The sequence below is a fragment of the Papio anubis genome, chromosome 9 (genome assembly GCF_008728515.1).
Source record: "Papio anubis isolate 15944 chromosome 9, Panubis1.0, whole genome shotgun sequence".
Taxonomy (NCBI): domain Eukaryota; kingdom Metazoa; phylum Chordata; class Mammalia; order Primates; family Cercopithecidae; genus Papio; species Papio anubis.
The window spans coordinates 23,748,221-23,775,108 of NC_044984.1; the positions used below are offsets into that span (position 1 = coordinate 23,748,221).

The window sequence follows — 26,888 nt, forward strand, 5'->3', positions numbered from 1 at the left end:
TAACTGGTATGTATATTTGGATATCCCCAAAGTCAGTGAAGAGATAGATAACCCAATAGGAAAATGGGCAAACGCAAAGAGCACTTCATTTCTAAAGAAAAAAAAATTACATCTACTAGATGGGTGATAGTTTATAAAATAATTTAAATAGTCTCTGCTCACTTCCAAGGCAGAGAAACGTACTTTCAGGGATGTGATGGGTTACCTAAGGTAGAAATGAGTCAGTTATAAGCATCTGAGTAAAGTTCATGATGTCAGAATTTGTCTATTTAAATATTAACCTGTAACAGCAATAGTAGTCTAGTAATGTTATAGAAACTGGGACTGCCAATCACATAGGTGAACCCTGTAGCACCTGCCTCAGCCCCTGGTATTGCTGTCTAGAGACAGAATTCAGTGAGAAGAGAACTTGACCACAAATAAAAAAAACCTGGATCTAATTTCGTGCCCTGTCCGTTTGCTCTGTGTGACTTCAGACAAGTCATTTAATCTCTCTGGACTGTTTTCTTCTCTGTACAAAGGCACTAATAAACTGTACAACGAATAACCTTCTTAGCAATGCCTTACTGCTGTGATTACACAGATAAGGATTGTGAAACCACATAACACAGTTGGTAGCAAAATTGATGTATAACAAATATTACTTCCCTTTCCTTCTGGCCCCATTTTAAAGATCTTTTCCCAGTGATCTAGCTGTAATGGGTAGAAGAGCGAAACTATGACCTAGTCCAAAGAATTTACCTTAATTTCCCCTCTGCTACTATATTATGGCCTCCAAAGGAGGTGGGTGAAATGCGGGTTACAAAAATAGGCAGAGGAATGAAGAGCACTTGGATTTAGCTGTCCTCGGGCTTCCTGAATGCGCAGCTTGGGCTAAATCCCTGAAGCTGGGCACGGTGGCTCATGCCTGTTATCCCAGCATTTTGGGAAGCAGAGGCAGGCAGATCACTTGAGGCCAGAAGTTCAAGACCAGACTGGCTAACATGGTGAAATCATGTCTCCACTAAGAATAAAAATAAAAAATTAGCTGGGCATGGCTGCATGCACCTGTAATCCCAGCTACCAAGGAGGCTAAGGCACGAGAATCACTTGAACCCGGGAGGTAGAGGTTGTAGTGAGCCGAGATTGTGCCACTGCACTACAGCTTGGATGACAGAGCAAGACTGTCTCAAAAAAAAAAAAAAAAATCTAACCCATCTTACAATGATTTCTGCTCCATAACAAACACTGTGACAGCCACGATTCAATGGCCATGAGAAACTGTTTTGATATATTTTTATCTCAAAACATTACTTAAGATAAAATATCGAAATAATTAAGTTACTATATCTTGCTAGCATCTAAAGCAATTAGGCAAAATATCCCCAAATTACCTGTGCTGCACACCATATTTTCCATTTTCAATATTAATCTCATGTGGTCTTCAAATGTTATTTTAGTTTGAGATACATTTTTCTTCCTTATTCTTTCATCTCTCACATGCATATGAATCCCCCACTGACACTGATTTAAAAAATTGTGGCATTGCCAAGTGATATTATTTTCTTGGTTTTTTGTTTGTTTGTTTTGTTTTGACACAGTCTTTGTGGCTCAGGCTGGAGGGCAGTGATGTGATTATCTTGGCTCACTGCAGCCTCCACCTCCCAGGTGCAAGCAATTCTCATGCCTCAGCCACCCAAGTAGAGGGGACCACAGGTATGTGCCACCAAACCCGGCTAATTTTTGTATTTTTGGCAGACATGGGGTTTCACCATGTTGGCCAGGCTGTCTCGAATTCCTGGTTTCAAGTGATCTGCCCACCTCAGTCTCCCAGAGTGCTGGGATTATAGGAGTGAACCACCGTGCCCGGCCATTTTCTTGTATATTTACCTAACTAAGGTAGATCAGAAATAATGTTAATGTTCATATGGTTCATATGGTTTGACTGAATATTTATCTAACTATTCAGAAATTATTATTTGGTGGTCAACAACATGACTCATTACATTAAAAGAAACACAAAAGAAACTCCTACATTTACATACCGGCAGAGTTGCCCTCACAGCAGATCGATACATTCTATCCATGTTGAGTTTTGGCCGAAACAGTCGAATTTTATTATCTACTCCTCGAAATGCCTTCAATCCTTCAAATAACTGGAGATAAAACAGAAAAAATCTTAGAGGGTAACTACACGAAAACAACCCCTGTGTTCAAGAGACTGCCTTTCCTATGGGCGCTCATATTATTCATCCCATAAAGCTGTTGACCTTGACCTCAACTTGAGATCATTGAATCCAGGAAAGCTAACAGCTGACTGGACTGGTAAAAACAATGGTTGAGGTGGGGGAAAGTTGTTTTATTATCAGAATTTGGTAGGAATTCCGAGTTCTCCTCCGCTTAGCAGGAGCCACACTGCTGAATAACACATTTAGGCGTTATTTAAGGGAGCAGGAAGAAAACTCTAGAATCACGCAGCACAGGTTAATTCCCTAGGCAATGGAGATTGAAACCAAAGGCCTTGTGGCACCGTGGCCCCCAAAGAGTACCCCCATATCCTTTCATTTAATCTTGTTCATTTGAATACTGGATAGTAGATAATCCAGATGTGACTAGAGCTGGTTCAGTCCCTAAATCACAGAAATCAGGCAGCTCAAGACCATACTACGTTAGGCCATGTCACCTCCCTCAAACAAAGTGCTGTCCCCAACAAACCACTGAGCAGGGATTTGAAAAGACTTCAGTAGATACATACTGATAAATACAGAGAAACGAGAAAAATCAATAATTTTAGTTGGAAAATTTAACACAGGTTCTCTAAGTAATTTATAGAACAAACAGGCTAACCCTCAGTAAAGATATGGAAGATATGAACAATAGGAACAACAAACTTCCCTAAATGACATAGAGAGAACTCTTACACAGACCAGCTGTAGAATTCACACATTTTCCAACCACAAGATAAGCCAGAAATCAGTACCAAAAATATGACTGGATGCCATCCATATTTTGGAAAATAAATCCACCACTAAATAAACCATAGGTCACAGAACAAAAATGGAAATTAGAAAATAAGTTAAACTGAATGATAAGGAAAAGTAAGGCCTTTAAAGATGTATACCCTAAAAACTTACGTGAGAAAAAAAGAAATACAAATCATATATAATTAAAAAGCACAAAATTAGATGTTTTATTTAAGTGCAAATATATTATTGGTTTATTAAATATAAGAAGACTAAAGCTTCAGTTAAAAGATAAGTTTGTTAGATTGGACTCAGCTGACAGTATCTGAATCAAAAAGACAGAAAAAGATATGCAAATACTTTCCTTTTTATTATTTATTATTTTTTTCTTTTTTTGAGACAGAGTTTTTCTCTGTCACCCAGGCTGAATGAACTTCAGTGGCAAGATCTTTGTTCACTGCAACCTCTACCCCCTGGGTTCAAGCAATCCTCCCACCTCAGCCTCCAGAGTAGCTGGGACTACAGGTGCGCACCACCACACCCAAGTTAATTTTTTGTATTTTTTGTAGAGACGAGGTTTTGCCATGTTGCCCAGGCTAGTCTCAAACTCCCAGGCTGAAGTGATCTGCCTGCCTCGGCCTCCCAAAGTGCTGGGATTACAGGCATGAGCCACTGCACCTGACCTGCAAATAATTTCTAAAATAAAACTGGCAAGGTTCCATTACTATTTATAAAACGAAAGACTTTAAGCCAAGAAGCCCTACTGAAGATAAAAAAGGCAACTTCAAGGTTGGGTGCGATGGTTCACGACTGTAATCCCAACATTTTGGGAGGCCAAAGCTGTTGGATCACTTGAGGTCAGGAGTTTGAGATCAGCCTGGCCAACATGGTGAAACCCATCTCTACCAAAAATATAAAAATTAGCCAGGAATGGTACTGTGTGCCTGTAGTCCCAGCTACTTGGGAGGCTGAGCCAGGAGAATTGCTTGAACCCAGGAGGCGGAGATTGCAGTGAGCCGAGATCACACCAGTGCACTCTAGCCTGGCAACAGAGCGGCAACTTCCTAAGGTTCAATTTAAACTTCATAATTTTAAAACTATACATACTTAGAGTGGCTATTATCAAAAAGATAAAAGATAAGTATTAGTGAGGATGTGAGAACCCTTGTACATTGAGGGTAGTGGTGTAAATTAGTACAGTCATTATGGAAAACTTATTGAGATTCTTTCAAAAACTAAAAATAAGACTGGGTGAGATGGTTCGTTCCTGTAATTCCAGAACTTTGGGAGGCTGAGTTGGGAGGATGGCTTGAGGTGAGGAATTGGAAGCTGCAGTGAGCTATGATTGCACTACTGCACTCCAACCTAGGTGCAAAAAATTAATTAAACTAAATTAAATTAAAATTAAAATAGAACTACCATATGCTTCAGCAATCCAACTTCTGGGTATATATCCAAAAGCAGAGGTCCCCAACTTTTTGGCACCAGGGAGTAGTTTTGTGGAAGATAATTTTTCTACAGGGATGAGCGTGGGGAGGTTTGCCAAGTGAAATTATTCTACCTCAGATCATCAGGGATTAGATTTTCATAAAGGCGCACAACCTAGATCCCTGCAATGCACAGTTCGCCATAGGGTTCATGCTCCTATGAGACCCTAATGCTGCCACTGATCTGAGATGAGATGGAGCTCAGGTGGTAATGCTCACCCGCAGCTGCTCACCTCCTACTGTGCGGTCCAGTTCCTAACAGGCCACACACCACTGCTGGTCCATAGCCCAGGGTTTGGGGACCCCATCCAAAGGAATTGAAATCAGTATGAGGTATCTGTACTCTCATGTTTACTGTAGCATTATTCACAATAGCCAAGATATAGAAGCAACCTGACTGTCCACCAACAGATGAATGGATAAAGAAAATGTGGTATGTATACACAATGGAATGTTATTTAGCTATAAAAAAGAAAATTCTGTCATTTACAGTGACATGAGGAACCTGTTGGACATTACGCTAAGTGAAACAAGTCAAGTGCAGAAAGACAAATACTGCACAATCTCACTTATATGTGGACTGAGAAAGTCAAAATGATGGAAGCAGAGAAGTAGAGAGTAGAATGGCGGTTACCAGAGGAGTCTAGGGGTTGGGCAATTGGGAGATGTTGGTCAAAGAGAACAAAATTTCAATTAGACAGGAGGAATAAGTTTTCAAGACTTATTGGACAGCATGGTGACTATAGTTAATAATAATGTATCATATATTTCAAAACTGCTAAGAGATTAAATTTCAAATGTTCTCACCACAAGAAATGATAAATATGTGCAGTGTTTAGTATGTTAATTAGCTTGATTTAGTCACTCTACAATGTAAACATATATCAAAACACTATATTGTACTCCATAAATAAATACAATTATTTGTCAACTAAAAATTTAATAAAAATTGTATGCACTTAATGACATGGCTTCAAAATGCATGTAAAGATTATGATAATCTCATTCAGTAACATAGATGCAAGATACACAAAAGGCTAATACAACATGGTCAAGTTGAATTCATCCCAGAAATGGAGATTGGTTTAACATTCTAAAAAATCAATTAATGTGATTCATTATATTAACAGTTTATGGGGGAAAAAATTATATGATCATCTCATTAGATGTAGCAAATGCATCTGAAAAAATTAAACTAACTTTTATGATTTTTTAAAGTTTCCTAGATAACTAAAAAGCAAAGATAACTTCCCTGAGTGACAAAGGACAGTTATAATAAGCTCGCAACAAATGTTATACTTAATGGTAAAATGTAAAGGCAACCACTTTAAGTATGTACAACCACTATAAAGCAAGAATAATGAAATTTAAAATATCAGCTTGGAGATGAAAAAATATAACTGTCATAGATTATAAAACATAGATGATACAATTACAGAGATAGAGAACTCAGAAAATCTGACAGATAAATCTTTTGAAATCAACTGTTTAGGCAAGCTGGCCAGATGCAAAATTATATTCCTATGTAACAGCAGCAGTTAGAAAATAAAAACACTATTTACAGTAGAATTAAAAGATAGACTACTTAAGTGGAGAAAAATCTAACAAAAGAAGTGAAAGATCCATAAGGAAAATATAAAACTTTACCAAATTATTAATGTAGAAAGCAATTTCATGCTCATGGATAAAAAGTCTCAATATTATAAAGATGTTGATTTTCCCCAAATTGATTTATGTATTCAATGTAATCCAAATGAAAAAAAAAAAAATCACATTAGGGCATTTTATTTTCTTTTAACAACCTGCATGACAAAAGTTTATCAACTTGATAAACTAAATCTAAAAATTACATGGAAAGAAAATGACCAAGAATATCCAAGGCGCTCTTGGAGAACAAAGTGGAAGGACCTTTCCTAGCAGGCAAGGCTCTTTACAATGACTGAGAGACCAAGACTGTGGCATTTATGCAGCGAAGTAAAACAACTGAACACAAACAGAGATCCAGAAGCAAACTCATGTGTACATGACAAAGGTATCATCGTGACGTATCAGAAGGGAAAGAACTGTCTTTTTAAATGGTCCTGGGAAAACTGGGTATACATAGGTGGAAAAAAATTGGGCTCCTACTTCATACAAAAATCAGCTTCTAGGATTAAAGACCTAACTCTGAATGACAACATCAATACTCTAGGATGTCTTTATAATATAAGGTCAGAAAAAGAGTCTTTAAAGACACACCAAATTCCAAACATAAGGCAGATTGACAAAACTGCCTTTAATTTAAATGTATTTCTTGTCATCAAAAAATTATAAAGACAGCAATAAAAAAGTGAACAAAAACTTGAACAAGTGGGCACTTCAAATAAGAACATATTTAGCAACCCAATAAACATACGAAAAGGCAAGCTGGAAACCGTGGCTCACGCCTGCAATTCCAGCACTTTGGGAGGCTGAAGCGAGAGGATTGCTGGAGCCCAGGAGTTCGAGACCAGCCTGGGCAACATGGTGAGACTTCGTCTCTACAAAAAATTTAAAAATTAGCTGGGCACGGTGGAGTACACCTGTGGTCCCAGCAACTAAGGAGGCTGAGGCAGGAGGATCACTTGAGCCCAGGAGGTAAAGGCTGCAGTGAGCTGCACCCCAGTCTGGGTGACACAGCAAGACCTTGTCTCGAAAAAATTAATAAATAAATAAAATCTGCCAAATGGCCAAATCTGCATTCATATTCATACTTTGTTCTTTCAAGTAAAAACGGTGCTCGATGAAAATAGTTCCACTTACAAACTCAAGACAATCACACAACTGCTTTTCCTTGAGACAGCCATAGTACTTAAGTATGTAAAAGTACTTTATGTGACATTGCTATTTTATCACACAGAATATTAAAATGACATTTGCTCAAGAGCCAAGATTTAATAAAAATAATAATTGTTACTGTTTCACCAAGAACATTCTGAGGGAAAACTGTTATTCTTTTTATACTGCAATGGATAGCAGTAAAGAACATAATGACTGAGCCAGCACTTTGGGAGACCAAGGACAGAAGATCTATTGAGGCCAGGAGTTCAAGACCAGCCTGGGCAACATAGTGAGACCCTGTCTCTTAAAAAAAAAAAAAAAAAAGAGGCCGGGCATAGTGGCTCACATGCCAACATGGTGAAACCCAGTCTCTACTAAAAATACAAAAATTAGCCAGGCATGGTAGCACACGCCTGCAATTTAAGCTACTCAGGAGGCTGAGGCAGGAGAATTGCTTGAACCCAGCAGGTGGAGATTACAGTGAGCTGAGATCACACCACTGCACTCCAGCCCGGGCGAATGAGAGAGACTAGCTCAAAACAAACAAACAAACAAACAAATATATATATATATATATATATAAAAACCTGATGGGCCCCTCAGGTTTATCATCCCAAGAGCAGACATCACTAGTAGAGTACCCAGGCCTAAGTCCAAAGGACAGGCAAAGGTCATCTGCCTGCAGGTGGTATGGGTATCTATGCAGTGTCTGCAAGACCCCTTGTAGCACAGGGCAGAATTGGGATGGGAAGAGATATGGAGTGGACCATGTCATCTCTGTCTATACGTAGGTCCCGGGCCCCACAAATGTTAGGGTTGGTCCTTCCTGGATAGATCTTACATAATACTAAGCTCAAACAATAAGGGGTATTCACACGTGCACAAGCACACACACACATGCACGCACACACACAATATATATATTTATTTTTTCATTTATATTAAGTTCAAAAAGAGGCAAAACTATAATGTTAAGAATCCACACACTCCATAAAGGAAAGCCAAGAAAGGTTATCACAAAAGTAAGGATAATGGTTACCAGTAGAAAGATACAGAGTTTGTGATCTGAATGGGACATGCGAGGGCTTCTGTGATGTTCAACTGTTCCATTTCTTTATCTGGATGGCAACTATGAGCATTCATTTATTAGTACACATTAAATAGTACATACATGTCTTACCCATTTTTTAAAATTATGCTTTATTTCACTAAATATTTATTTAAACCTGAAAATGAAGTGCCTATTATCAACTTTTCATTTCCTTTAATCCACGTTCCCTACTCACAGTTCGCGTCTCTCCTCCGCTATTTGAAACCTTCACAATTATCACCATTTGAAACCTTCAGATATTAAAAATTACTTTCAGATATTAACAGAAACCACATGTAGTTGCAGCTCTCAAAATAAAATGGATTCTAGACTCAATAGGTCCGATGATTGGAGGAGAAACATGTTCAAGGATATTACTCCTATTCAATTTTACATTTAAAAAATGAAACTATTATTGAACTTAAAAGTCAGGTTGACATTGAATCATGTGATGTCCTAAGTCTATCAGTCTAATAAAAACAGTAATATCTATGAAAAAGCCTGAAACATAAATGGAATAGATGTTTCACCACAATATTTGGGAAGAAACTCTTTGAAATAAAATCCCTGCCTAACTTTTCGTGTGGGGGTTAAAAAAGAAAGAAAACAGGCCAGGCGCAGTGGCTCATGCCTGTAATCTCAGCACTGAGGCAGGCAGATCACTTGAGGTCAGGAATTTGAGACTAGGCTGGCCAACATGAAGAAGCCCTGTCTCTACTAAAAATACAAAAATTAGCCAGGTGTGGTGGTGGGCACCTGTAATCCCAGCTACTTGGGAGCCTGAGGGAGGAGAATCTCTTGAAGCCAGGAGGTGGAAGTTGCAGTGAGTTGAGATCAGGCCACTGCACTCCAGCTGGGGCGACAGAGCAAGACCTTGTCTCAGAAAAAAAAGAAAGAAAGAAAACAATTCTTTGAGAGCAAGGTCATGGCTGGTTTGCTTGCCATCCTATTCCGGGCACCCTGCACAGTCCTGGGCACATAGTAGCCACTCAACATTTATTAAACAGGTAAACAGGGAATGAAATGAATATGATTGGTGAGAAAATCCAGGGACCCTGAAGTTCTCTCCACAAGGCAATCACACTTCCTAGATTCCTATGACACTATAATAATGATGATACAGGAGTTAAGAAGAAATCACCTGCAGATAGTGAGGGTATGAGAGTCCTCAGTAAGGTTTTTGTTTCAGTGAAAAGCAGCCCCTTTCTAACGAAGAGCAGCCTGTAAAATCGAGCTGCAGACATAGATACCCACAGTTGTGTCAATCTGTTCAAGATGGTGGCTCCATCTTCCCTTTTCTTTGTCAGCCACCAGTACAGTAAGGAGCAGACAAGATGGCGCCAATCAACTGGCAAGCCCATTTGCATAATAAGATTAGGGTGGGGCAACCAGACTTCCCGGTGCGCTATGTAAACGTCATACCTGATCAAACCAATCTGTTAGCCCTAAGTAAATCAGACACTTCCTCCTCAAACCTGACTATAAAATCCAGCTCATCCGCTGCTGGATGGTCTTTTCCACTCGAAGATCCCTCTCTCTCTACAGAGAGAGCTGTTTCTCTTTCTCTTCTGCCTATTAAACCTCCACTCTTAAACTTCTCGTGGGAGTCTTTGTCCTAAATTTGTTCCTCATCAAATGACGAACCCCAAGGTATATACCCTAGACAACGCAGTCACTTCAATATCTGGCCTGTGAAATCCTAGAACCCAATCTGGCACTCAGAGGAAAACGATACATCCACTATATCTCCCCATTTATCACTCATGTATCTCACAGACTGTATTTTCCATGAAATGGCCATACAGTATTTCCAGTCCCCCAGGGTCTTCCAGAACCCTGACCTTCCTCATCAAGAAGTGGAGTGCTTTTTTCCTCCTTTTGAACTTGGACAGGCCTTTGTAACCATCATGACTGAAAAGAGTAAGGCAGAAATAATACTGTGTGATTTACAGTTCCTGGCTGGTAATTCCCATAGCCCTTGTTACAGTCTTTTGTTATAATGCTGGGTGTGTTAGGCCTCAGGGGCAGGAAGCAGAATCTCTCTGACCTCCTGTCCTCCTTTCTGACTGTGAGTCTTAAGATCCTCTCCAAAGGCGCTGGGTGGCTCATGCCTGTTGTCCCAGCACTTTGGGAGGCAGAGGTGGAAGGCTCACTTGGGCCAAGGAATTCAATATCACCCAAGGCAACATAGCAAGACCCAATCTTATATTTTAAAAATAATGAAATAAAATATAAAACCCTCTCCAGTGAGGGTCCTGCCTCATATCCCAGGGGAATGAATATTGACGTTAAGCTTCCATAAAAACCCAAAAGAATGAGTTCAGTGAGCTTCCAGATAGTGGAACATATGGAGGTTCCTAGAGGGTGGCACACCCAGGGAGGGCATGGAAGCCCTGCACTCCGTCCCCCAATACCTCCCCCTACACATCGCTTCATCTGTACACTTTGCAATATCCTTTATAATAAACCACTAAACCTAAGTGTTTCCCTGAGTTTTGTGAGCCACTCCAGTAAATTAATCAAACCAGAAGAGGGGGTCATGGGAACTCCAACTTGATGCCAGTCAGTCAGACATTCCAGAGGCCAGGACTTGTGACTGGTGTCTGGGCCGGGTGGGGGTGGTTAGGGTCTTGGGAAATGAGTCCCCAACCCAAGGGATCTGACGCTATTTCCAGGCGGATAATGTCAAAGGTGTTTGGACCAGAGCGACTCCATCCTGATTAGCGGCTGGGTAAAATAAGGCTGAAACCTATTGGGCAGCATTCTCAGGATGTTAGTATTCTAGGTCACAGTAGGAGATAGGAGGTCGGCACAAGATACAGGTCACAAAGACCCCACTGATAAAACAGGATGTGGTAAAGAAGCTAGCCAAAACCTACCAAATCCCATATGGCAATGCAAGTGATCTCTGGCCGTCCTCGCTGCTCATTATAAGCTAATTATAATGCATTAGCATGCTAACAGACACTCCTACCAGTGTCATGACAATTTACAGAGGCCATGGCAATGATGGGAAGTTAACCTACAAGGTCTAAAAAGGGGGAGGAACCCTCAGTTCCAGGAATAGCCCATCCCTTTTCTGGAAAATTTATGAATCCTCTACCCCTTCTTTAGCAAATGATCAAGAAATAACCATTAAAATAGCCAACCAGTCGCCGTCAGAGCTACTCTGTCTATGGAGTAGCCATTCTTTTTTTCCTTTACTTTCTTAATAAATTTTCTTTTACTTTATGGACTCGCCCTGAATTCTTTCTTGTGCAACATCCAAGAACCTTCTCGTGGGGTCTGGATTGGGACCCCTTTCCTGTAACAACAGTGTGGGAATTGAATTGGAGGACACCCAGCTGGGATTCACTGCTCGGTGGTGGGGAGAAATCCCCACATCTTTGGTCACAGAAGTCTCCTATGTTGACTATTGTGGTGGTGGTGTGAGAGTAGAGGGAAAACTCAGTTGGACCATTTTTCCTGAGAGAGTAATTTTGAGGCTAGGGCGTAAACAGCAATAGAGCTCCCATCTGGGCTCAGTCAGCTGAGACATACGGATTTTGGGCCCTAGGTCAGCACATAAGAAGGCTGCCTACTCTGACCGCCATGCTGAGGAGGCCACATGGAGAACAAATAATGCCGGAAGAGCCTTCAACTCCTTGAGTTTTGCAGCCCAGATGGCAATGAAAGTGACCTCTGGTCATCCTCGCTGTTCATTATACACAAATTATGAATCATTAGCATGCTAAGAGACCCTACCACCAGTGCTATACGAGTTAGGAAGCCTGTAAGCCGACTCTAACCCCAGCCACTGACAGCAACCATGTGACAGACCCCAAGCCATCCTAGTCAACCCTAGAAACATGAAAAATAATTTTAAAATGATGCCAGTAATTTTAAGCTATTAATTTTGTCACATGGTGGTAACTATGCAATATACAATCCAGTTATTAATACAAAACATTTATTTTACTTATATTGTAAGCAGAAGACTAATAATAAAAGATTTTGGTTTTTAACAAAGGATAACAGTAATTTGAGAGTTTTTTAAAACTACCCTAATTACAAAAATCTAAATTGGCAAAACTAATCAAAGTAGAATGAATTCCAACTCATCTAAATAGATGGCCAAAGAGGAGGGTTTTTTTTTGTTTGTTTGTTTGTTTTAATAGAGTCAGGGTCTCACCATATTGCAGCCCAGTAGGTCTCAGCCTTTTTTTACCCAGCCCCTATTCAGGATGGAGGCACTCTGGTTTGAACGACTCTGACATTATCTACGTGGAAATAGCACCAGATCTAGTGGGTCGAGGGCTCATTTCCCAAGAACCCCATCTCCCCGAAACTGCTGAAGTTGCAGGTATGAACCACCCCACCCAGTCTTCAAAGAGTTTTCAAAAACCAGTGACCACCAAAATCTTTTTTAACTTCCAGAAATGACATTAAATCACTTCTCATTTACTTCCCATAGGCCAGCAATTCCCAAAATGTGGTCCCTGGAGCGACAAAATTAACGTGACCTGAAAACGTGTTAGAAATGAGAAACTCTGGAGGTGTAGCCAGGTGATTCTGATGCATATTAAGTGTGAGAACCAGTGACTTGGGCTTGGACATATTCTTTCTTTCAAATTTAAAACCACGTCGCCAGGTGCAGTGGTTCATGGCTGTAATCCCAGCACTTGAAGAAGCCAAGGCAAGAGGACCGCTTGAGCCCAGGAGTTTGAGACCAGTCTGGGCAACACAGCAAAACCTAGTCTCAACAAAACACATAAAAATTAGCCAGACATGGTGACATGTGTCTGTGGTCCCAGCTACTCAGGAGGCTGAGGTAGGAGGATTGCTTGAGCCCAGGAGGTTGAGGCTGCAGTGAGCCATGATTGTGCCACTGCACTCCAGCCTGGGTGACAGAGCGAGACTGTCTGGAAAGAAAGGAAAGAAAGAAAGAAAGGAAAGAAATAAATAAAGAGAAAGAAAGAAAGAAAGAGAGAGAGAAAGAAAGAAAGAAATGAATGCACTTTATTTCACATGTTCTTTATTATACCTTATGACATGGTGAGGGCTTGTGGGAAATAATGAAAGAACTCATTCAAATTGACCTAAGAGGAAGAGATGGGAACAGAAACTTAGATTCCTAAATTCAACATTTTGTGGATATACATGGACTGTGAATATCTTTCCAAAATTATATGAATTTATAATTTTGAAGGAGTTAATTGCAAAAGCATCCTAGTAATTTTGGTGTATACATTTAGGGGTTATATAACACAAAGAAGCTTCTCATTGGAACCTCAGCTCCACCCTTAATGCTGTGTAATATTAGTCAAGAAGCAACTCTTCTGAGCCTCTTTTTATAATGGATGAGACCACTGCTTCAAGGGTTAATTATTATTGCTAACAACTGGGCTCTCACTATGTGCCAGACATGACTGTACATGCTTAAATTACTTTATTTTATACTTATGAGATCACTATAAGATAGGTATTATAACTACCCCAATTTTATAGATAAAGAAATTAAAGCACAAATGATTAAATTCCCCAAGTCATAAAGGTTCCTGCAGAGCAACTGAGACTGAATTTGAGCCCAGGAAGTCTGACTTCAGAATCTGAATGCTTTTTTTTTTTTTTTTTTTTTTTTTTGAGACGGAGTCTCGCTCTGCCGCCCAGGCTGGAGTGCAGTGGCCGGATCTCAGCTCACTGCAAGCTCCGCCTCCCAGGTTCACGCCATTCTCCTGCCTCAGCCTCCCGAGTAGCTGGGACTACAGGCGCCCACCACCTCGCCCGGCTAGTTTTTTGTATTTTTTAGTAGAGACGGGGTTTCACTGTGTTAGCCAGGATGGTCTCGATCTCCTGACCTCGTGATCCGCCCGTCTCGGCCTCCCAAAGTGCTGGGATTACAGGCTTGAGCCACCGCGCCCGGCTAGAATCTGAATGCTTAATCACATGCCTTCTCACTGAAGGTAATTAAATGAGATGATTCTATATGGAACATAATACAGAATGTATTACAGGAATTCAATAAACAAAAGTCATTATTTTATCATTATATCTATTAATATTTTACTATTACCATATTTTAACACTTAATAGGAAGACTATTATTATTTCCAGCACCCTTATTATTCTGGGAAAGATGTCCAAATCATTGAAAAGTAAAATACAATGAGAATCAAGATAATGGGACATATATTGTGCATCTGATTAACTGTGTGTCCTGAAAAGGACCAGGGAAAGAATTCTCTAAACATTTTATGCTTATAATTATTTCAACTCATGCCTGAAGGAGGACATTTAATTACATGTTCCTTAACATGCATAACTAGACATTATTGCTGGTCATGAAAACATGGAGTGAACATTAAAATCTAATCATAATATGGTCCTCAATGACTCTTTCTCAATTATTAGAAGATCTAAGAAGAGAGGTGACTTATTAAAATATCAACAGTGCTGGCTTTTTAATTGCCAATTTTCCCACCAGCTGTCCCTTCTGTTTGCTCTAAATAATTTTTTATTGACATCACAGAAAATACAAGATTATCTGAAAAATTAGCTGCTAAGATTTATCTTCAATCCAACTGTCTACTGGAAAATTTTTAAAGACATTTTCGGCTTCCTCTGGTAAATATGATAAAGCCCTACACTGCACAAGAGCTATCTTAGCAGGAGAAGCTATTTAGTACCCACAGTGAAGTGCAAGCATGTCACTCTCTTTAATTCCCATGTACTTACTTCCACTGCATAGTGCAAAGCCGATGAGCCAGGGTGCAATGACAGATTCTGAAGAGGCTTGATATGAGGTTTCTCCCATCCAAACTCTGAGGACCACTCCACCACCAGCATGTGATCCGTGAACACAGTTCCAAAAACCAGATTATTGGGGTCTGGTTTTTCCTTTAAAATGGTAGCTGGTGTGACTACTAGGTCTTTAGCCTGGGGAAGAAAAATCATCACTATTTAAAGAAAAGTTAGCATTCGCTGGCTAGATGATACGGAGGGCAAAAAGGGAAATCAATTGACTTTTAAATGTTGGCAGTTAACACAGAAATTTAACACTCTGAGCTGAACAAATCATGCCTGCATTCAGAATTCGGCCAGTTATCCATAATCTCTGCAATGTACACTGCCTAATAGCATATCAGAACCAAATTTCAGTGACACATAGAAGAGGGACAAAATAGCAGATTGGGTAAGATGATGCGAAAAAAGAACACAACCCTTTTTCACTCCTTTTTCACTCTCATCATAGGACTCATGTTGAGTATTTGGAAAAGAGGAAAGAGATGTTTTCCCTAATAAAAAATGGCAACACTCACAATGATTTGTTAAACTAAAATGAGGGTCATTAGTACTGAACTGCTACTTAGCAATGGTTACACTCCAACTGCCCCAAAGAATTGTTGGCATAAGCCTTCAAAATCCTCCGGGTGCACTGGAGAAGAAATGAGCCGAGCGAAGCAAATGTTTTCCTCTTTGAAAACAGGAAAGTTGAGAATGAACACTAAGATATAAATCCTCTGTTCTGTGTGGAGGAAACAGTGAACAAAGGAACTCTTATTTAAACACAGATAAATCAGAGTAATAGGAAACAACTCCCCACAAGCAGCATCTCACCAGCTCCCCACACAGCCAGTTTGCCCACTGCAAATGGCCAAACATTAAGTATACAAATTGCATGCAATACCACCACTACACTTTATAGCAGCTGTGGAACGCTGACAAAAACACAGGAGACCAGCACTTTGCAAAGCTGAGGCACGCGGATCACAAGCTCAGGAGACTGAGACCATTCTGCCTAACACGGTGAAACCCCGTCTCTACTAAAAGTACAAGAAATTAGCCAGGCGTGGTGGTATGCACCTGTAATCCCAGCTACGCTGGAGGCTGAGGCTGGGGCTGGAGAATCGCTTGAACCCGGGAAGTGGAGGTTGCAGTGAGTCAAGATCGCGCCACTGCATTCCAGCCTGGGTGACAGAGCAAGACTCCTTCTAAAAAAAAAAAAAGAAAGAAGGAAAGAAAAGAAAAGAAAAAAGAAAAAAAAGAAACAGAAGGGAAGGAACTTTTTGATCTGTTAAAAAAAAAACGGGCAAATTCAACCTGTAACAAGTTGTGATGGGATGTCAAACTCCATCTCTTTGAATATACAAAAATAGGCATTTCCCTCCCAAATTAAATACAGACCTTCACTTTACATCATCAGCTCTTATCATTATTTTAAAAATGATCTAATTCTGCTTAATTCACTGCCTTGCAGCTACCTGAGTCATTTGTTATGTTATGAATGACAGTAAATTATATTTTTAGAATAGTATTCAGGCTGAAAACATATTCTAAAACAACCAGGAAGCTCATATTACAATGACACGAAAGGCATTAAGGACAGAATATTACTGTACTGTTCAAGCTAGTCTACTAATGCTACTTTGTCATATGCCAATAAAATGTCAAGTTTCAATAAAAAATTGACTTTGTTCTACCATTATTATTATCATTTAGTATTTTTTTAAGAGACAGGGACTCACTATGTTGCCCATGCTGGTCTTGAACTCCTGCGCTCAAGCAATCTGCCTGCCTTGAACTCCTAAAGTGCTAAGATTACAGGCGTGAGCCACTGTGTCCAGCCTGTTTTACCACTATTTAATTCAAGTAAAAATGTTAAGACTCTTTACTGAATGTAATAAGTTTACTTAAAGAAATATATTCCAGCTAAATTATTTTTATCTTTGAATCCCTTTTCTCTCCCGTTATCCTCTGGACGAGGTAAGGCGTCAGGCAAACTTTACTTGCAGATCAAATGCAACCAGCTGGCCTGTTTGGGAATTAAAATGTTATTAGAACGTAGTCACACCATTCTTGTATCTTCAATGGCGGCACAGCCAACTAGTTGTGACAGAAACCTGATGGCCCTCAAGCCTAAAATATTTAACATCTAGCCATTTAAGAAAGTTTAGCAGGCCAGGCGCAGTGGCTCACCCTGTAAATCCAACACTTTGGGAGGCCGAGGAGGGTGGATCACCAAAGGTCAGGAGCTCGAGATCAGCCTGGCAAACACAGCGAAACCCTGTCTCTACTAAACATACAAAAATTAGCTGGGCGTGTGGTGGACGCCTGTAATCCCAGCTACTTGGGAGACTGAGGCAGGAGAATTGCTTGAACCTGGCAGGCGGAGGCTGTAGTCAGCAGAGACGCCCCAATAAGAGTGAAACTCCATCTCAAAAAAAAAAAAAAAAAGAAAAGAAAAGAAAGAAAGTTTAGCGACCCCTATTCTGGACTATTCAGACAAGAAGTCTGGCTAGAGTATTCACAGTTGAATTCCAACTAACACAGTGCCTACCACACAGAATAGCAAAGGGTTTCTTAAATACTGAAGATGTCTGCCTGCTTTCAGATACACTCACAGAAGATGTTCAGGATTTAAAGACAGTGAAATTCTAACACAAATTTTTTATTACATGAATAGTTTCACAGTACTCTTGGGCAATAAACACCTGATTTGCCTTAGTTAGCTTTTATCTGTGAATGGGGAGGACCCTGAGCTAAGAAACATTTGGAGCCATATCAATACAGTAAGACAAACTTAATGCAAATTTCCTTCTACTAAGACTACTTAGTAAAAGGGGAGGGGTAGTAAAACACAAAACAAAAACAGAAAGATGAGAGTGGGTGACAAGAATGATTATGGTCCAGCATACACGATTTTCAGTTTTCTGAGACCTCTCCTTAAAATACCCACAGGACCAACAATAATCCACTATTCCAGAGAGATCAAATTACTGGCAAAGCAGTGATAGAATAAGATCATTTTTAACCTCAAATAAGTGTTCTTATAATTAGAACTTCATAATATCAGTTAAATTTCCGACAATTAAAGATAAAATTATTACATTACTAGGTATGAGTTCTATTTCAGTAAACTGCTACATTCTTTCATAAGACACATTATTTCTTAATGATATGAATAGCAACCTCTAACTTTCTGATTTGTACCTAAGCACTGCCCTATATCCAGTTTTGTTTTGTTTTGTTTTGTTTTTTTCTTTTAGACGGAGTCTCACTCTGTCACCCAGGCTGGAGGGCAGTGATGTGATCTGGGCTCACTGCAACCTCCGCCTCCCAGGTTCAAGTGATTGTCCTGCTTCAGCCTCCCAAGTAGCTGGGACTACAGGCATATGCCACCACACTCCGCTAATTTTTGTATTTTGGGTAGAGACGGGGTTTCACTATGTTGGCCAGGCTGGTCTCAAACTCCTGACCTCAGGCGATCCACCCATCTTGGCTTCCAAAAGTGCTGGGCTTACAGGTGTGAGCTACCGCGCCCAGTCTATATCCAGTTTTTCAAAGTAATATACGATTAGGTGGCTTCAAAATCTCATCATGAACTTCCCTCTATTTGAAAAAAAAAATTCTGCAACTCTGGAAACTAAAAATAACAACTTCTAACCTGAGCTCAAAGAGAAATTACCTAGGAATACTAAATTACTAGGTGATAGAGTTGAATAAAGGTCAAACGTAAGCAAGCAATATTAGCTGAAGATGTGTGACTCGTTTGGGGCAGATATGAAATGTAGTTTTAAGGGAACGATTCCTTTCCTAAAGGAAACAAATTTTATAAACAATTTTTATCCGTGTTCTTTAAAAACTATTTTCTTTTTCTAGATTTCCTTTCCAAAGATAAATAAAAATATTTTGTCAAATGATACTTTCTTCTGCATAATTAATCTGTCTCTTTCCCATGCTCCACATTCCCTGATGACATCGAAGTCAGGATGTTTCACATCATATGTTTGTGGAAGAATCTGGAATGCCACAATAACTGATTGTGAAATGGCAAGAAATAAGGACAAAAACAGGGCATATAAAAAACAACTTCCTAATTCAAAGTTTGCAGTTGGGTAATCATTTGTTCTGAAATAGGGAGGCTCAGGGTAGGGAAGTGTAAATTTGTTGAAAGCACCTGAGAACTGTTTCAGCCAGGGTTCAGTCAACACTTTTTTTTTTTTTTTGCTCCGTTGCCCAGGCTGGAGTACAGTGGTGCAATCTCAGCTCACTGCAACCTCCACCTCCCTGGTTCAAGCAATTCTCTTGCCTCTGCCTCCCAAGTAGCTGGAATTACAGGCATGTGTCACCACACCTGGCAAATTTTTGTAGTTTTAGTAGAGACGGGGTTTCACCATGTTGGCCAGGCTGGTCTCAAACTCCTGACCTCAAATGATCCACCCGCCTCAGCCTCCCAAAGTGCTGGGATTACAGGGGTGAGTCACCACGCCCGGCCTGTCAACACCTTTTGCTCACCATCGTATAGCACATTTGCTCTTCTCTTCATTGGCCACACTTTTCAAAAATCAAGTCTGCATTACAACTGTATCGGACATTTCATAACTTTATTCTAGGTTCCTATGTATTATTCTTACTCCATTTGGAAAGCCTTAGGCACCATGCTCATCTTTTAGAGATATTCTTTTAAAATCTAATAAAGATGATCATGAAGAGAACTACCGATTTGCAGTGTTGCATTCTGTGGAGATACGTGAAGCTGGAGGAACTGGAAAAAAAAGATGGCTGACCTCTTTCAAAGGAGGAGGATCCTAGAGTCCACAGAAAGATTTGCCAGGATGTGTAACAATGTATCTCATTGCTAGGCCCTGCTGCAAACCTGCATCCTCATTGTAATATAACTGCATCATAATTGGGGAGGGGAGAAGCAATATGAAAGCTACCCAAGAGAGAACCAAAAGGCAATATGAAATGTTATAAATGATGTAGATTAACAAAAAGGTAGAAAAATCTGTCAAAAGCAACCACAGTTAGAATGGCTATTATTAGAAAGACAAAAAATAGCAGATGCTGATGAGGACGCAGAGAAAAGAGAACTCTTATACACTGTTGGTAAGAATGTAAATCAGTATATCTACTATGGAAAATGGTATGAAGTTTTCCAAAAAAAAAAAAACAAACTAAAAGTAGAATGACCATATGAACCAACAATCCTACTACCGGATATTCTCCAAAGGAAAGGAAATCAATATACCAAAGGGATATCTGCACTCCCATGTTTATTACAGCACTATTCACAATAGTCAAGATGTGGAATCGACTTAAGTGTCCGTCAACAAACAAAATGTGGTGCATATACACAATGGAATATTATCCAGCCATTTAAAAAAAAAGTAAAATTGTGTCATTTGTAGCAATGTGGATGGAACTGGAAGTCATTATGGTAAGTAAAATAAGCCAAACACAGAAAGAAAAAAAAAAAACAGAAAAACAAATACTGCATGTTCTCGCTCATATGTGAGAAGTAAAAAAAGTTGATCTCATGTAGGTAGAGAGTATTAATGGAATGATAGATATCAGAAGATGGCATGGGGTGGGGAGGGTGTAGGTGGAGGGAGAGAGGTTGGTTAGTGAGTACAAACATGCAGTTAGATACAAACAATAAATTCTACTGTTCACAGCAGAGTAGGGTGATTATAGTTAACGACAATGTGGGCTCTCTCTCTATATATGTATATATATGTGTATATATGTGTGTGTGTATGTGTGTGTGTGTGTATATATATATTATTTATTTTTTTTTTGAGACAGAGTCTTGTTCTGTCACCCAGGTTGGAGTGCAGTGGCGTGATCTTGGTTCACTGCAACCTCTGCCTCCCAGACTCAAGCGATTCTCCTGCCTCAGCCTCCTGAGTAGCTGGGATAACAGATGTGCACCACCACACCCGGCTAATTTTGCCTTTTTAGTAGAGACGGGGTTTTGCCATGTTAGTCAGGCTGTTCTCAAACTCCTGACATCAAGTGATCCACCCGCCTTGGCCTCCCAAAGTGCTGGGATTATAGGGGTGTGCCACAGTGCCTGGCCTTACATATGTTTAAATAGCTGGAAGAGAGAACTTGAAATGTTCCCAACACATAGGAATGCTAAATACTCAAGGTGATGAACACCACAAAGACCCTAACTTGATCATTACACAGTCTATGCATATAACAAAATATCTATCACATGCAGCCCATAAATATGTACACACATTATGTATCAATCAAAAAAGAGAGAAAAGTATATCAAAAACCAAGATGGTCTACAAAATCTACCATTTTTCTTCCCTAAATTATCACTATCATTTTTACACATGCCTTATTACATATGTGCTGTGAATACATCCACCATAACTCATGTTTTGATGTGTAAATACATGAGTGTCAACGGGCAATTCCCCTAACTAAAACCTAATATACAGAAATCTAAATTAACAATAAAAACATTATTTATGGCCAGGCCTGGTGGCTTATGCCTGTAACCCAGCATTTTGGGAGGCCGAGCTGGGAAGACTGCATAAGCCCAGGAGTTGGAGACCAGTCTGGGCAACACAGGGAGATCTCATCTCTACAAAAAATGACAAAATTAGTTGGCCCTGGTGGCATGCAAGCCTATAGTCTCAGGTACTCAAGAGGCTAAGAGGATCACTTGAGTCTGAAAGATCAAGGCCGAAAGTGATCCCTAATTGATGGTGCCACTGCACTCCAGTCTGGGCAACAGAACAAGACTCTGTCTCAAAAAAAAAGAAAAAGAAAGAAAATGAGTATTTATATTTGAGTTGATATTTTTCTTTGCAAAGAATTCTTCAGGCTGGGCTTGGTGGCTCATGCCTGTAATCCCAGCACTTTGGGAGGTTGAGGCAGGTGGATTGCATGAGGCCAGGAGTTTGAGACCAGCCTGGCTAACATGGTAAAACCCCATCTCTACTAAAAATACAAAATTAGCCGGGTGTGATGGCACATGCCTGTAATCTCAGCTACTCAGGAGGCTGAGGCAGGAGAATCACTTGAACCTGGGAGGCAGAGATTGCAGCGAGCTGAGATCACGCCACTGCACTCCAGCCTGGGTGACAGAGTGAGACCCTGTCTCAAAAAAACAGAAAAGAAATTGCAATATTCTAATTTTACTTTTTAAAATATCCTTGCTAAGATGACAGCAAGAGAAGAAAGAAAGAAAAATAAAATAAAAATTCCTTGCAAGTAGAGACCTAATCTTGAATTCACTTTTGGATGTCCAATGCATGGCACAGTCTCTAGCACACTGTGAGAGAGCTGAATGTGTGAGAAATTGATGAGTCAAGTTTCCTTCCCTCTCTGAACCGCCAGGATGTGAGATCATTAGGACACTCTGTGCTATGGATGACAATTGACAGTGACTCAAACAGGCAGAAGAGCAGCACTAGGCAGAAAAAGAAGTTAAAACCTCCACGAGGAGGGAGGATAGGAGATAATGACTCATAGAAAAAATAATATTATATCTTACATTTGGTTTTGTACAATTTTCAACGTGCTTTATTTGTTTCTCACTATTTGAAGTGTGAGCTATATAAACCCCACAATTCAGATAGAAAAGAAGAAAATGCAACACTTTCACTGTAGAGTGTTACGTGCTGCTGAAAGAGAAAAATCACAGTTTAACTTTTTCTACAAGTAGAGTGAAGGGTTGTACTTAGTATGGAATCAGATAAACATCTAGGTTAATATTTACGAATTGACTATTTTTCAAGAAAAATGTATGACTCAAAATCAGCAATCAGCTATTAGATAATTTTTGTTGTGATGAATGTACTGTCACTCTCTAAATAGCTTTTCTTCCTCTAAGAGAGGAATTTTAAATGTCTGGCAACACAACCTAGGAACTGGGTAACCCACACAGTGAAAATTTCCCCAAATCTCAACAAGAAATGGATTTATTCAGTTGAATGTTGCTTTAGACACTTAGCCCCTAGCAAGCAACTTACCTTAAAAGTCCCCACCACTTCTTTTGATCCTCCTTCTCCCGTACCTTCTCTGATGCTTGCTTCTGCGGAGCATCCGTTACTGCAATCCTGAAAGAAGAATCAAACCACCATTAAGTAAATGCAGGTCGGTGAGCGGGGCCCGGGGTAACCTACATGACACTCACCATGATACCGTGCGCTTCTCTCCAGGACCCAGGCAAACACAAAAAGGAGGCTCAAACAACCAAGCACCCAGGCCCGAACCTCCAACAAGCGCGTCTTGGGAGTGCTGCCCTGCACTTCCCACCCTGCCGGGGTCGCGGCGGTTTTTGTCCTCCTCAGCCGGCTCAGGGAAGACTGGTTACATTCCAGGTCAGCCCTACAGAGCCAGGGTTCGCCAGCAAAGAACAAAAAAACAATTGTCTCCTTTATATCCGAGCAAATAGTCTAGACTGGGGTGTTAAGCCATTTATAGAAAAATCTCCAGGGCGCGCTCAGCCTCGTGGTCTTGTCAATCACAGACGCACAATAGCAAGCCTGCAAAGGGGAAGGGGACCGGCGTGAACCATTTTCTCCACCAGCAGGGTCCTCCAATGCTGCAGCACCCACCCCACACCTCAAACCTCATGGTATTAGGGGCAATTTAAAAGATAAAGACACAGGGAAGCGGGACTAATTGGGAAAACCTGCAAACATTTGTTTTAATGCCCAATCTGCTAAATAACTACGGGGGTGGGGGTGGGGAAGAAAGAGATCCAAGGAGGCAGAAGGCTGCGGTCAAAATATTTTGGGGTGGCAAAGGCACGTAGGATGTGGCTGTGTGGCAGCCCAGAGATTCAGCTCCCGCCTCCTCCCTCAGAGCGAGTCCATGGCTACCCTCACGTCTCCCGTGGCGGTCCTCGCCGCACTCCGGAGGGGGTCACCCATGAGAGTGTTAGACCTGGATAGCGGGAACCTCGCCGAGGCGGAGATTGCAGGCTGGGACTCCAGATTTCGGGAAGGGATTGGGGGAAGAGGAGACGCCTCGCTGCAGGCGGAATGGAGGGCGAGGCGAAGAAGGATGGTGCAGGAAACGGCGACAAGGCGCCCGCCCAGGCCCGCGAGCTACCGAGACCCAGGTTCCAATCCTCCCCCCTTCCTCAAACGCCCGGGTTCGAGGTACCTGGCGGGCAAGGGCCGCAGCGGAGCGAAGCGGGCTGGCCATGGGGAGGCTGCGGGGACGCGGGGCTGCAGAGAGCGGCGGTGGCACGGAGCGCGCGGCTGGACGCGAAAGCGGGCGGTGTGGCCAAGCCCCGGCGCACGGCCCGTAGGGCACTGGGTACCACGACCCGGGGCCGCGCGCCAGGGCCAGGCGCAGGGTACGACGCAACCCCTCCAGCATCCCTTGGGGAGGAGCCTCCAACCGTCTGGTCCCAGTCTGTCTGCAGTCGCGAAAACCCAAGCGGTTGTCCCTATCACTGGGGTCGCTTGCGGTCGCCCGAGACTGCGCGCCGCGAACGAGCGCTTTTCCAAGCGCAGGTACTTCGCGGGCATCCTTGTTTATTAAACAACCTCTAGGTGAACGGCCGGGAAGCGCCCCTCGGTCAAGGTTAAGGAAACCTCGGAGAAACTACATTAGGGCAGCTTTTCCATCGACTCCAAATCCAACTGACAAAAAGCAGTTTCTGCCCTGGAGAGTTTGCGGGCGGGGATTGACATTTGTGCGTCTGCTCTTGTCTGCCACCGACCCCTATGTGCAAACTGAAGGGGGAGAACGTGAATCCAGTTTTTAGATTTCCCTGCGCCACCTACCCAAACTGAATTTGTAATTCGGGGTGTTACGCGGCTACCAGGCTCGCATTCTCTAAGGGCCGTTTCTGCCCAAAGATCTCAATGCCTTTCATCGTTTTCAGGCAAAGCAGATCATCAAGAGCTCCAATCATACTGTTTTCACAGTTTTCCGACGGAGACTCGTGATCTCAATATAAAGAGGACTGGAAAAGTGATGTTAGAAATACTATTCGGTTTAGAAAGGGAAAGGGGGATTGGAATAGCTATTGTCTTATATACAGTGTTCTCCTGGGGCAACGTCAGCCTGAATTATGAGCCTTCCTGGTTTTTAAATTAAGAGGAAGTGGTAACCGGGGCTGACTTGATCTTGGAAAGAGGGGGAGGGCAGTTTATTCTGGGTGAAAGCGGTTAAATCCGGTCTGGTTTTTGAAATGGTTTCATACAGCACCACTGATAATATACTGTAGCTCTAATCTTATCAACTCAGAAAACCTACACTTTTCCTCTCCTTTATACAAGGCACAAAAAGGCCTCTTAGGCTGGGGTGGGGTCCCAAGCTCCAAAGACCTGAGTCCAGGCAGGTCACTTGCCACCATAGAGTGGTGAGTGTCCCTGGAAGTCCAGGGTCGCTTATAAAATACGTTTTGTCGTTGTTGTTTTGAGACTGAGTCTCACTCTGTCACCCAGGCTGGAGTGCAGTGGCCCGATCTCGGCTTACTGCAACTGTCTGCCTCCCTGCTTCAAGCAATTCTCCCACCTAAGCCTCCCGAGTAGCTGGGACTACGGGCACGCGTCACCAGGCCGGGCTAATTTTTGTATTTTTTGTAGAGACCGGGTTTTGCTATGTTGCCCAGGCTGGTCTCGAACTCCTGGACTCAAGCCACCCACCCATCTCAGCCTCCCAAAGTGCTAGGATTACAGGCGTGAGCCACTGCACCCGGCCTCCATCTGTATTAACTGCTTCTATTTCCTTCCTCCTATGAAGGGCTGCTGTCCAATTATTCCACCTAAATAAGGTCTCTAATAGCCTTCATTTTGTTCCTGCCAATGGTTTTGCTTCTTGAGCATTTTCATGGCTGCACCTATGTGCTGATGACTCCCAAATATATTTTTTCAGTCCAACTGTCTCCTGAGCAGTAGGTACTTGCTACTCAAAAATCTGTCTAAACTATAAACGGTGTATCTCTCCACCATGTTGGAAGCACTGGGCTAGTTGCTGGGGGAGGATTGAGAGCATACCATCATCCTGTTATCATGCATTGCCCCCAGCCAGAGAGAAGAGTGTTAAGTGTGTTAGAAAGTGCTAAGGAATCCCACAGACAGATGTAAAATGATAACGAATGCTGCCTGTGCTCTAACAGCCTCTAATAATGGATTGTACTGACTCAGAAAGGCCTGGAAAGGCTTTCAGCAAGTGATCCTTGAGCAGAAATCTGAAAGATTAAAGAAATTTACTAAAGGAAGAAGGGATGAAGAGCACCTGGTATGAAAGTGAGTTCCAGGACAAAAGAACTTCTCCAAGGAGGGCTGGAACAAAGGACCAAAAGAGAGCCTGGGGCTGCCTTAGGCAGAAGAGGATGGAGCTTGGGCTAGTGAGTAGCCAAAGGGCCAGTCAAGTAGTGCCTTGGGGAGAGCTAAAGAATAATTTTAAAAAGCAAAAGTAAGGTAAAAGCCTGACTGTCATACAGGTATAAAATAAACTAAATTATAGAGTTTATTTAAATTGTTTAATGAAGTTACCAAGCAGATATAAAAACTGGTTCAAAGAACAGGCATGTTTATAGGTCAGAAATGCTGAAATGAATATGCAAATGAAATTGGCTTCTTCCACAGTAGGGAAGAGAAGTTAACTGAACCCTGACCTTCAGAATTTACTTGCATGGCTACATGCAATAATTATTTTGCATTTCTATCAGTTATCTGTAAAATAACTCAAAACAATGAAACGATGTAAGACCCACTGAAAGAGCCCATGGAATCAGAATCAGATAACCTTAAAGGTTTGCTCTAAACAATTCAGTTTTCCACTGAAGTACAAATTTTTCCCTACAGTAAGGTAATATAA

At 41.4% G+C, this 26,888-nt stretch overlaps 1 protein-coding gene across 8 annotated transcripts in view; it reads right to left on the bottom strand.

Annotated features, from left to right (window-relative positions):
- Positions 1 to 26,888, bottom strand: part of BCAT1 (branched chain amino acid transaminase 1) — a 156,626-nt gene that overhangs the window by 84,754 nt on the left and 44,984 nt on the right. For 3 of the 8 annotated variants that reach the window (XM_017945739.3, XM_017945738.3, XM_017945737.3), the window contains exons 2-4: positions 23,075 to 23,161; positions 15,033 to 15,233; positions 2,025 to 2,135 (exon numbers count right to left, since the gene is read on the bottom strand). In XM_017945739.3, coding sequence (XP_017801228.1) covers positions 2,025 to 2,135; positions 15,033 to 15,233; positions 23,075 to 23,161 — 399 coding nt within the window. Of the gene's footprint in view, positions 1 to 2,024; positions 2,136 to 15,032; positions 15,234 to 23,074; positions 23,162 to 23,238; positions 23,591 to 24,215; positions 24,491 to 26,888 lie in introns of those variants that run through there. The other 5 variants (XR_634562.4, XM_021922111.2, XM_031650335.1 and 2 more) reach the window with 3 other exon arrangements.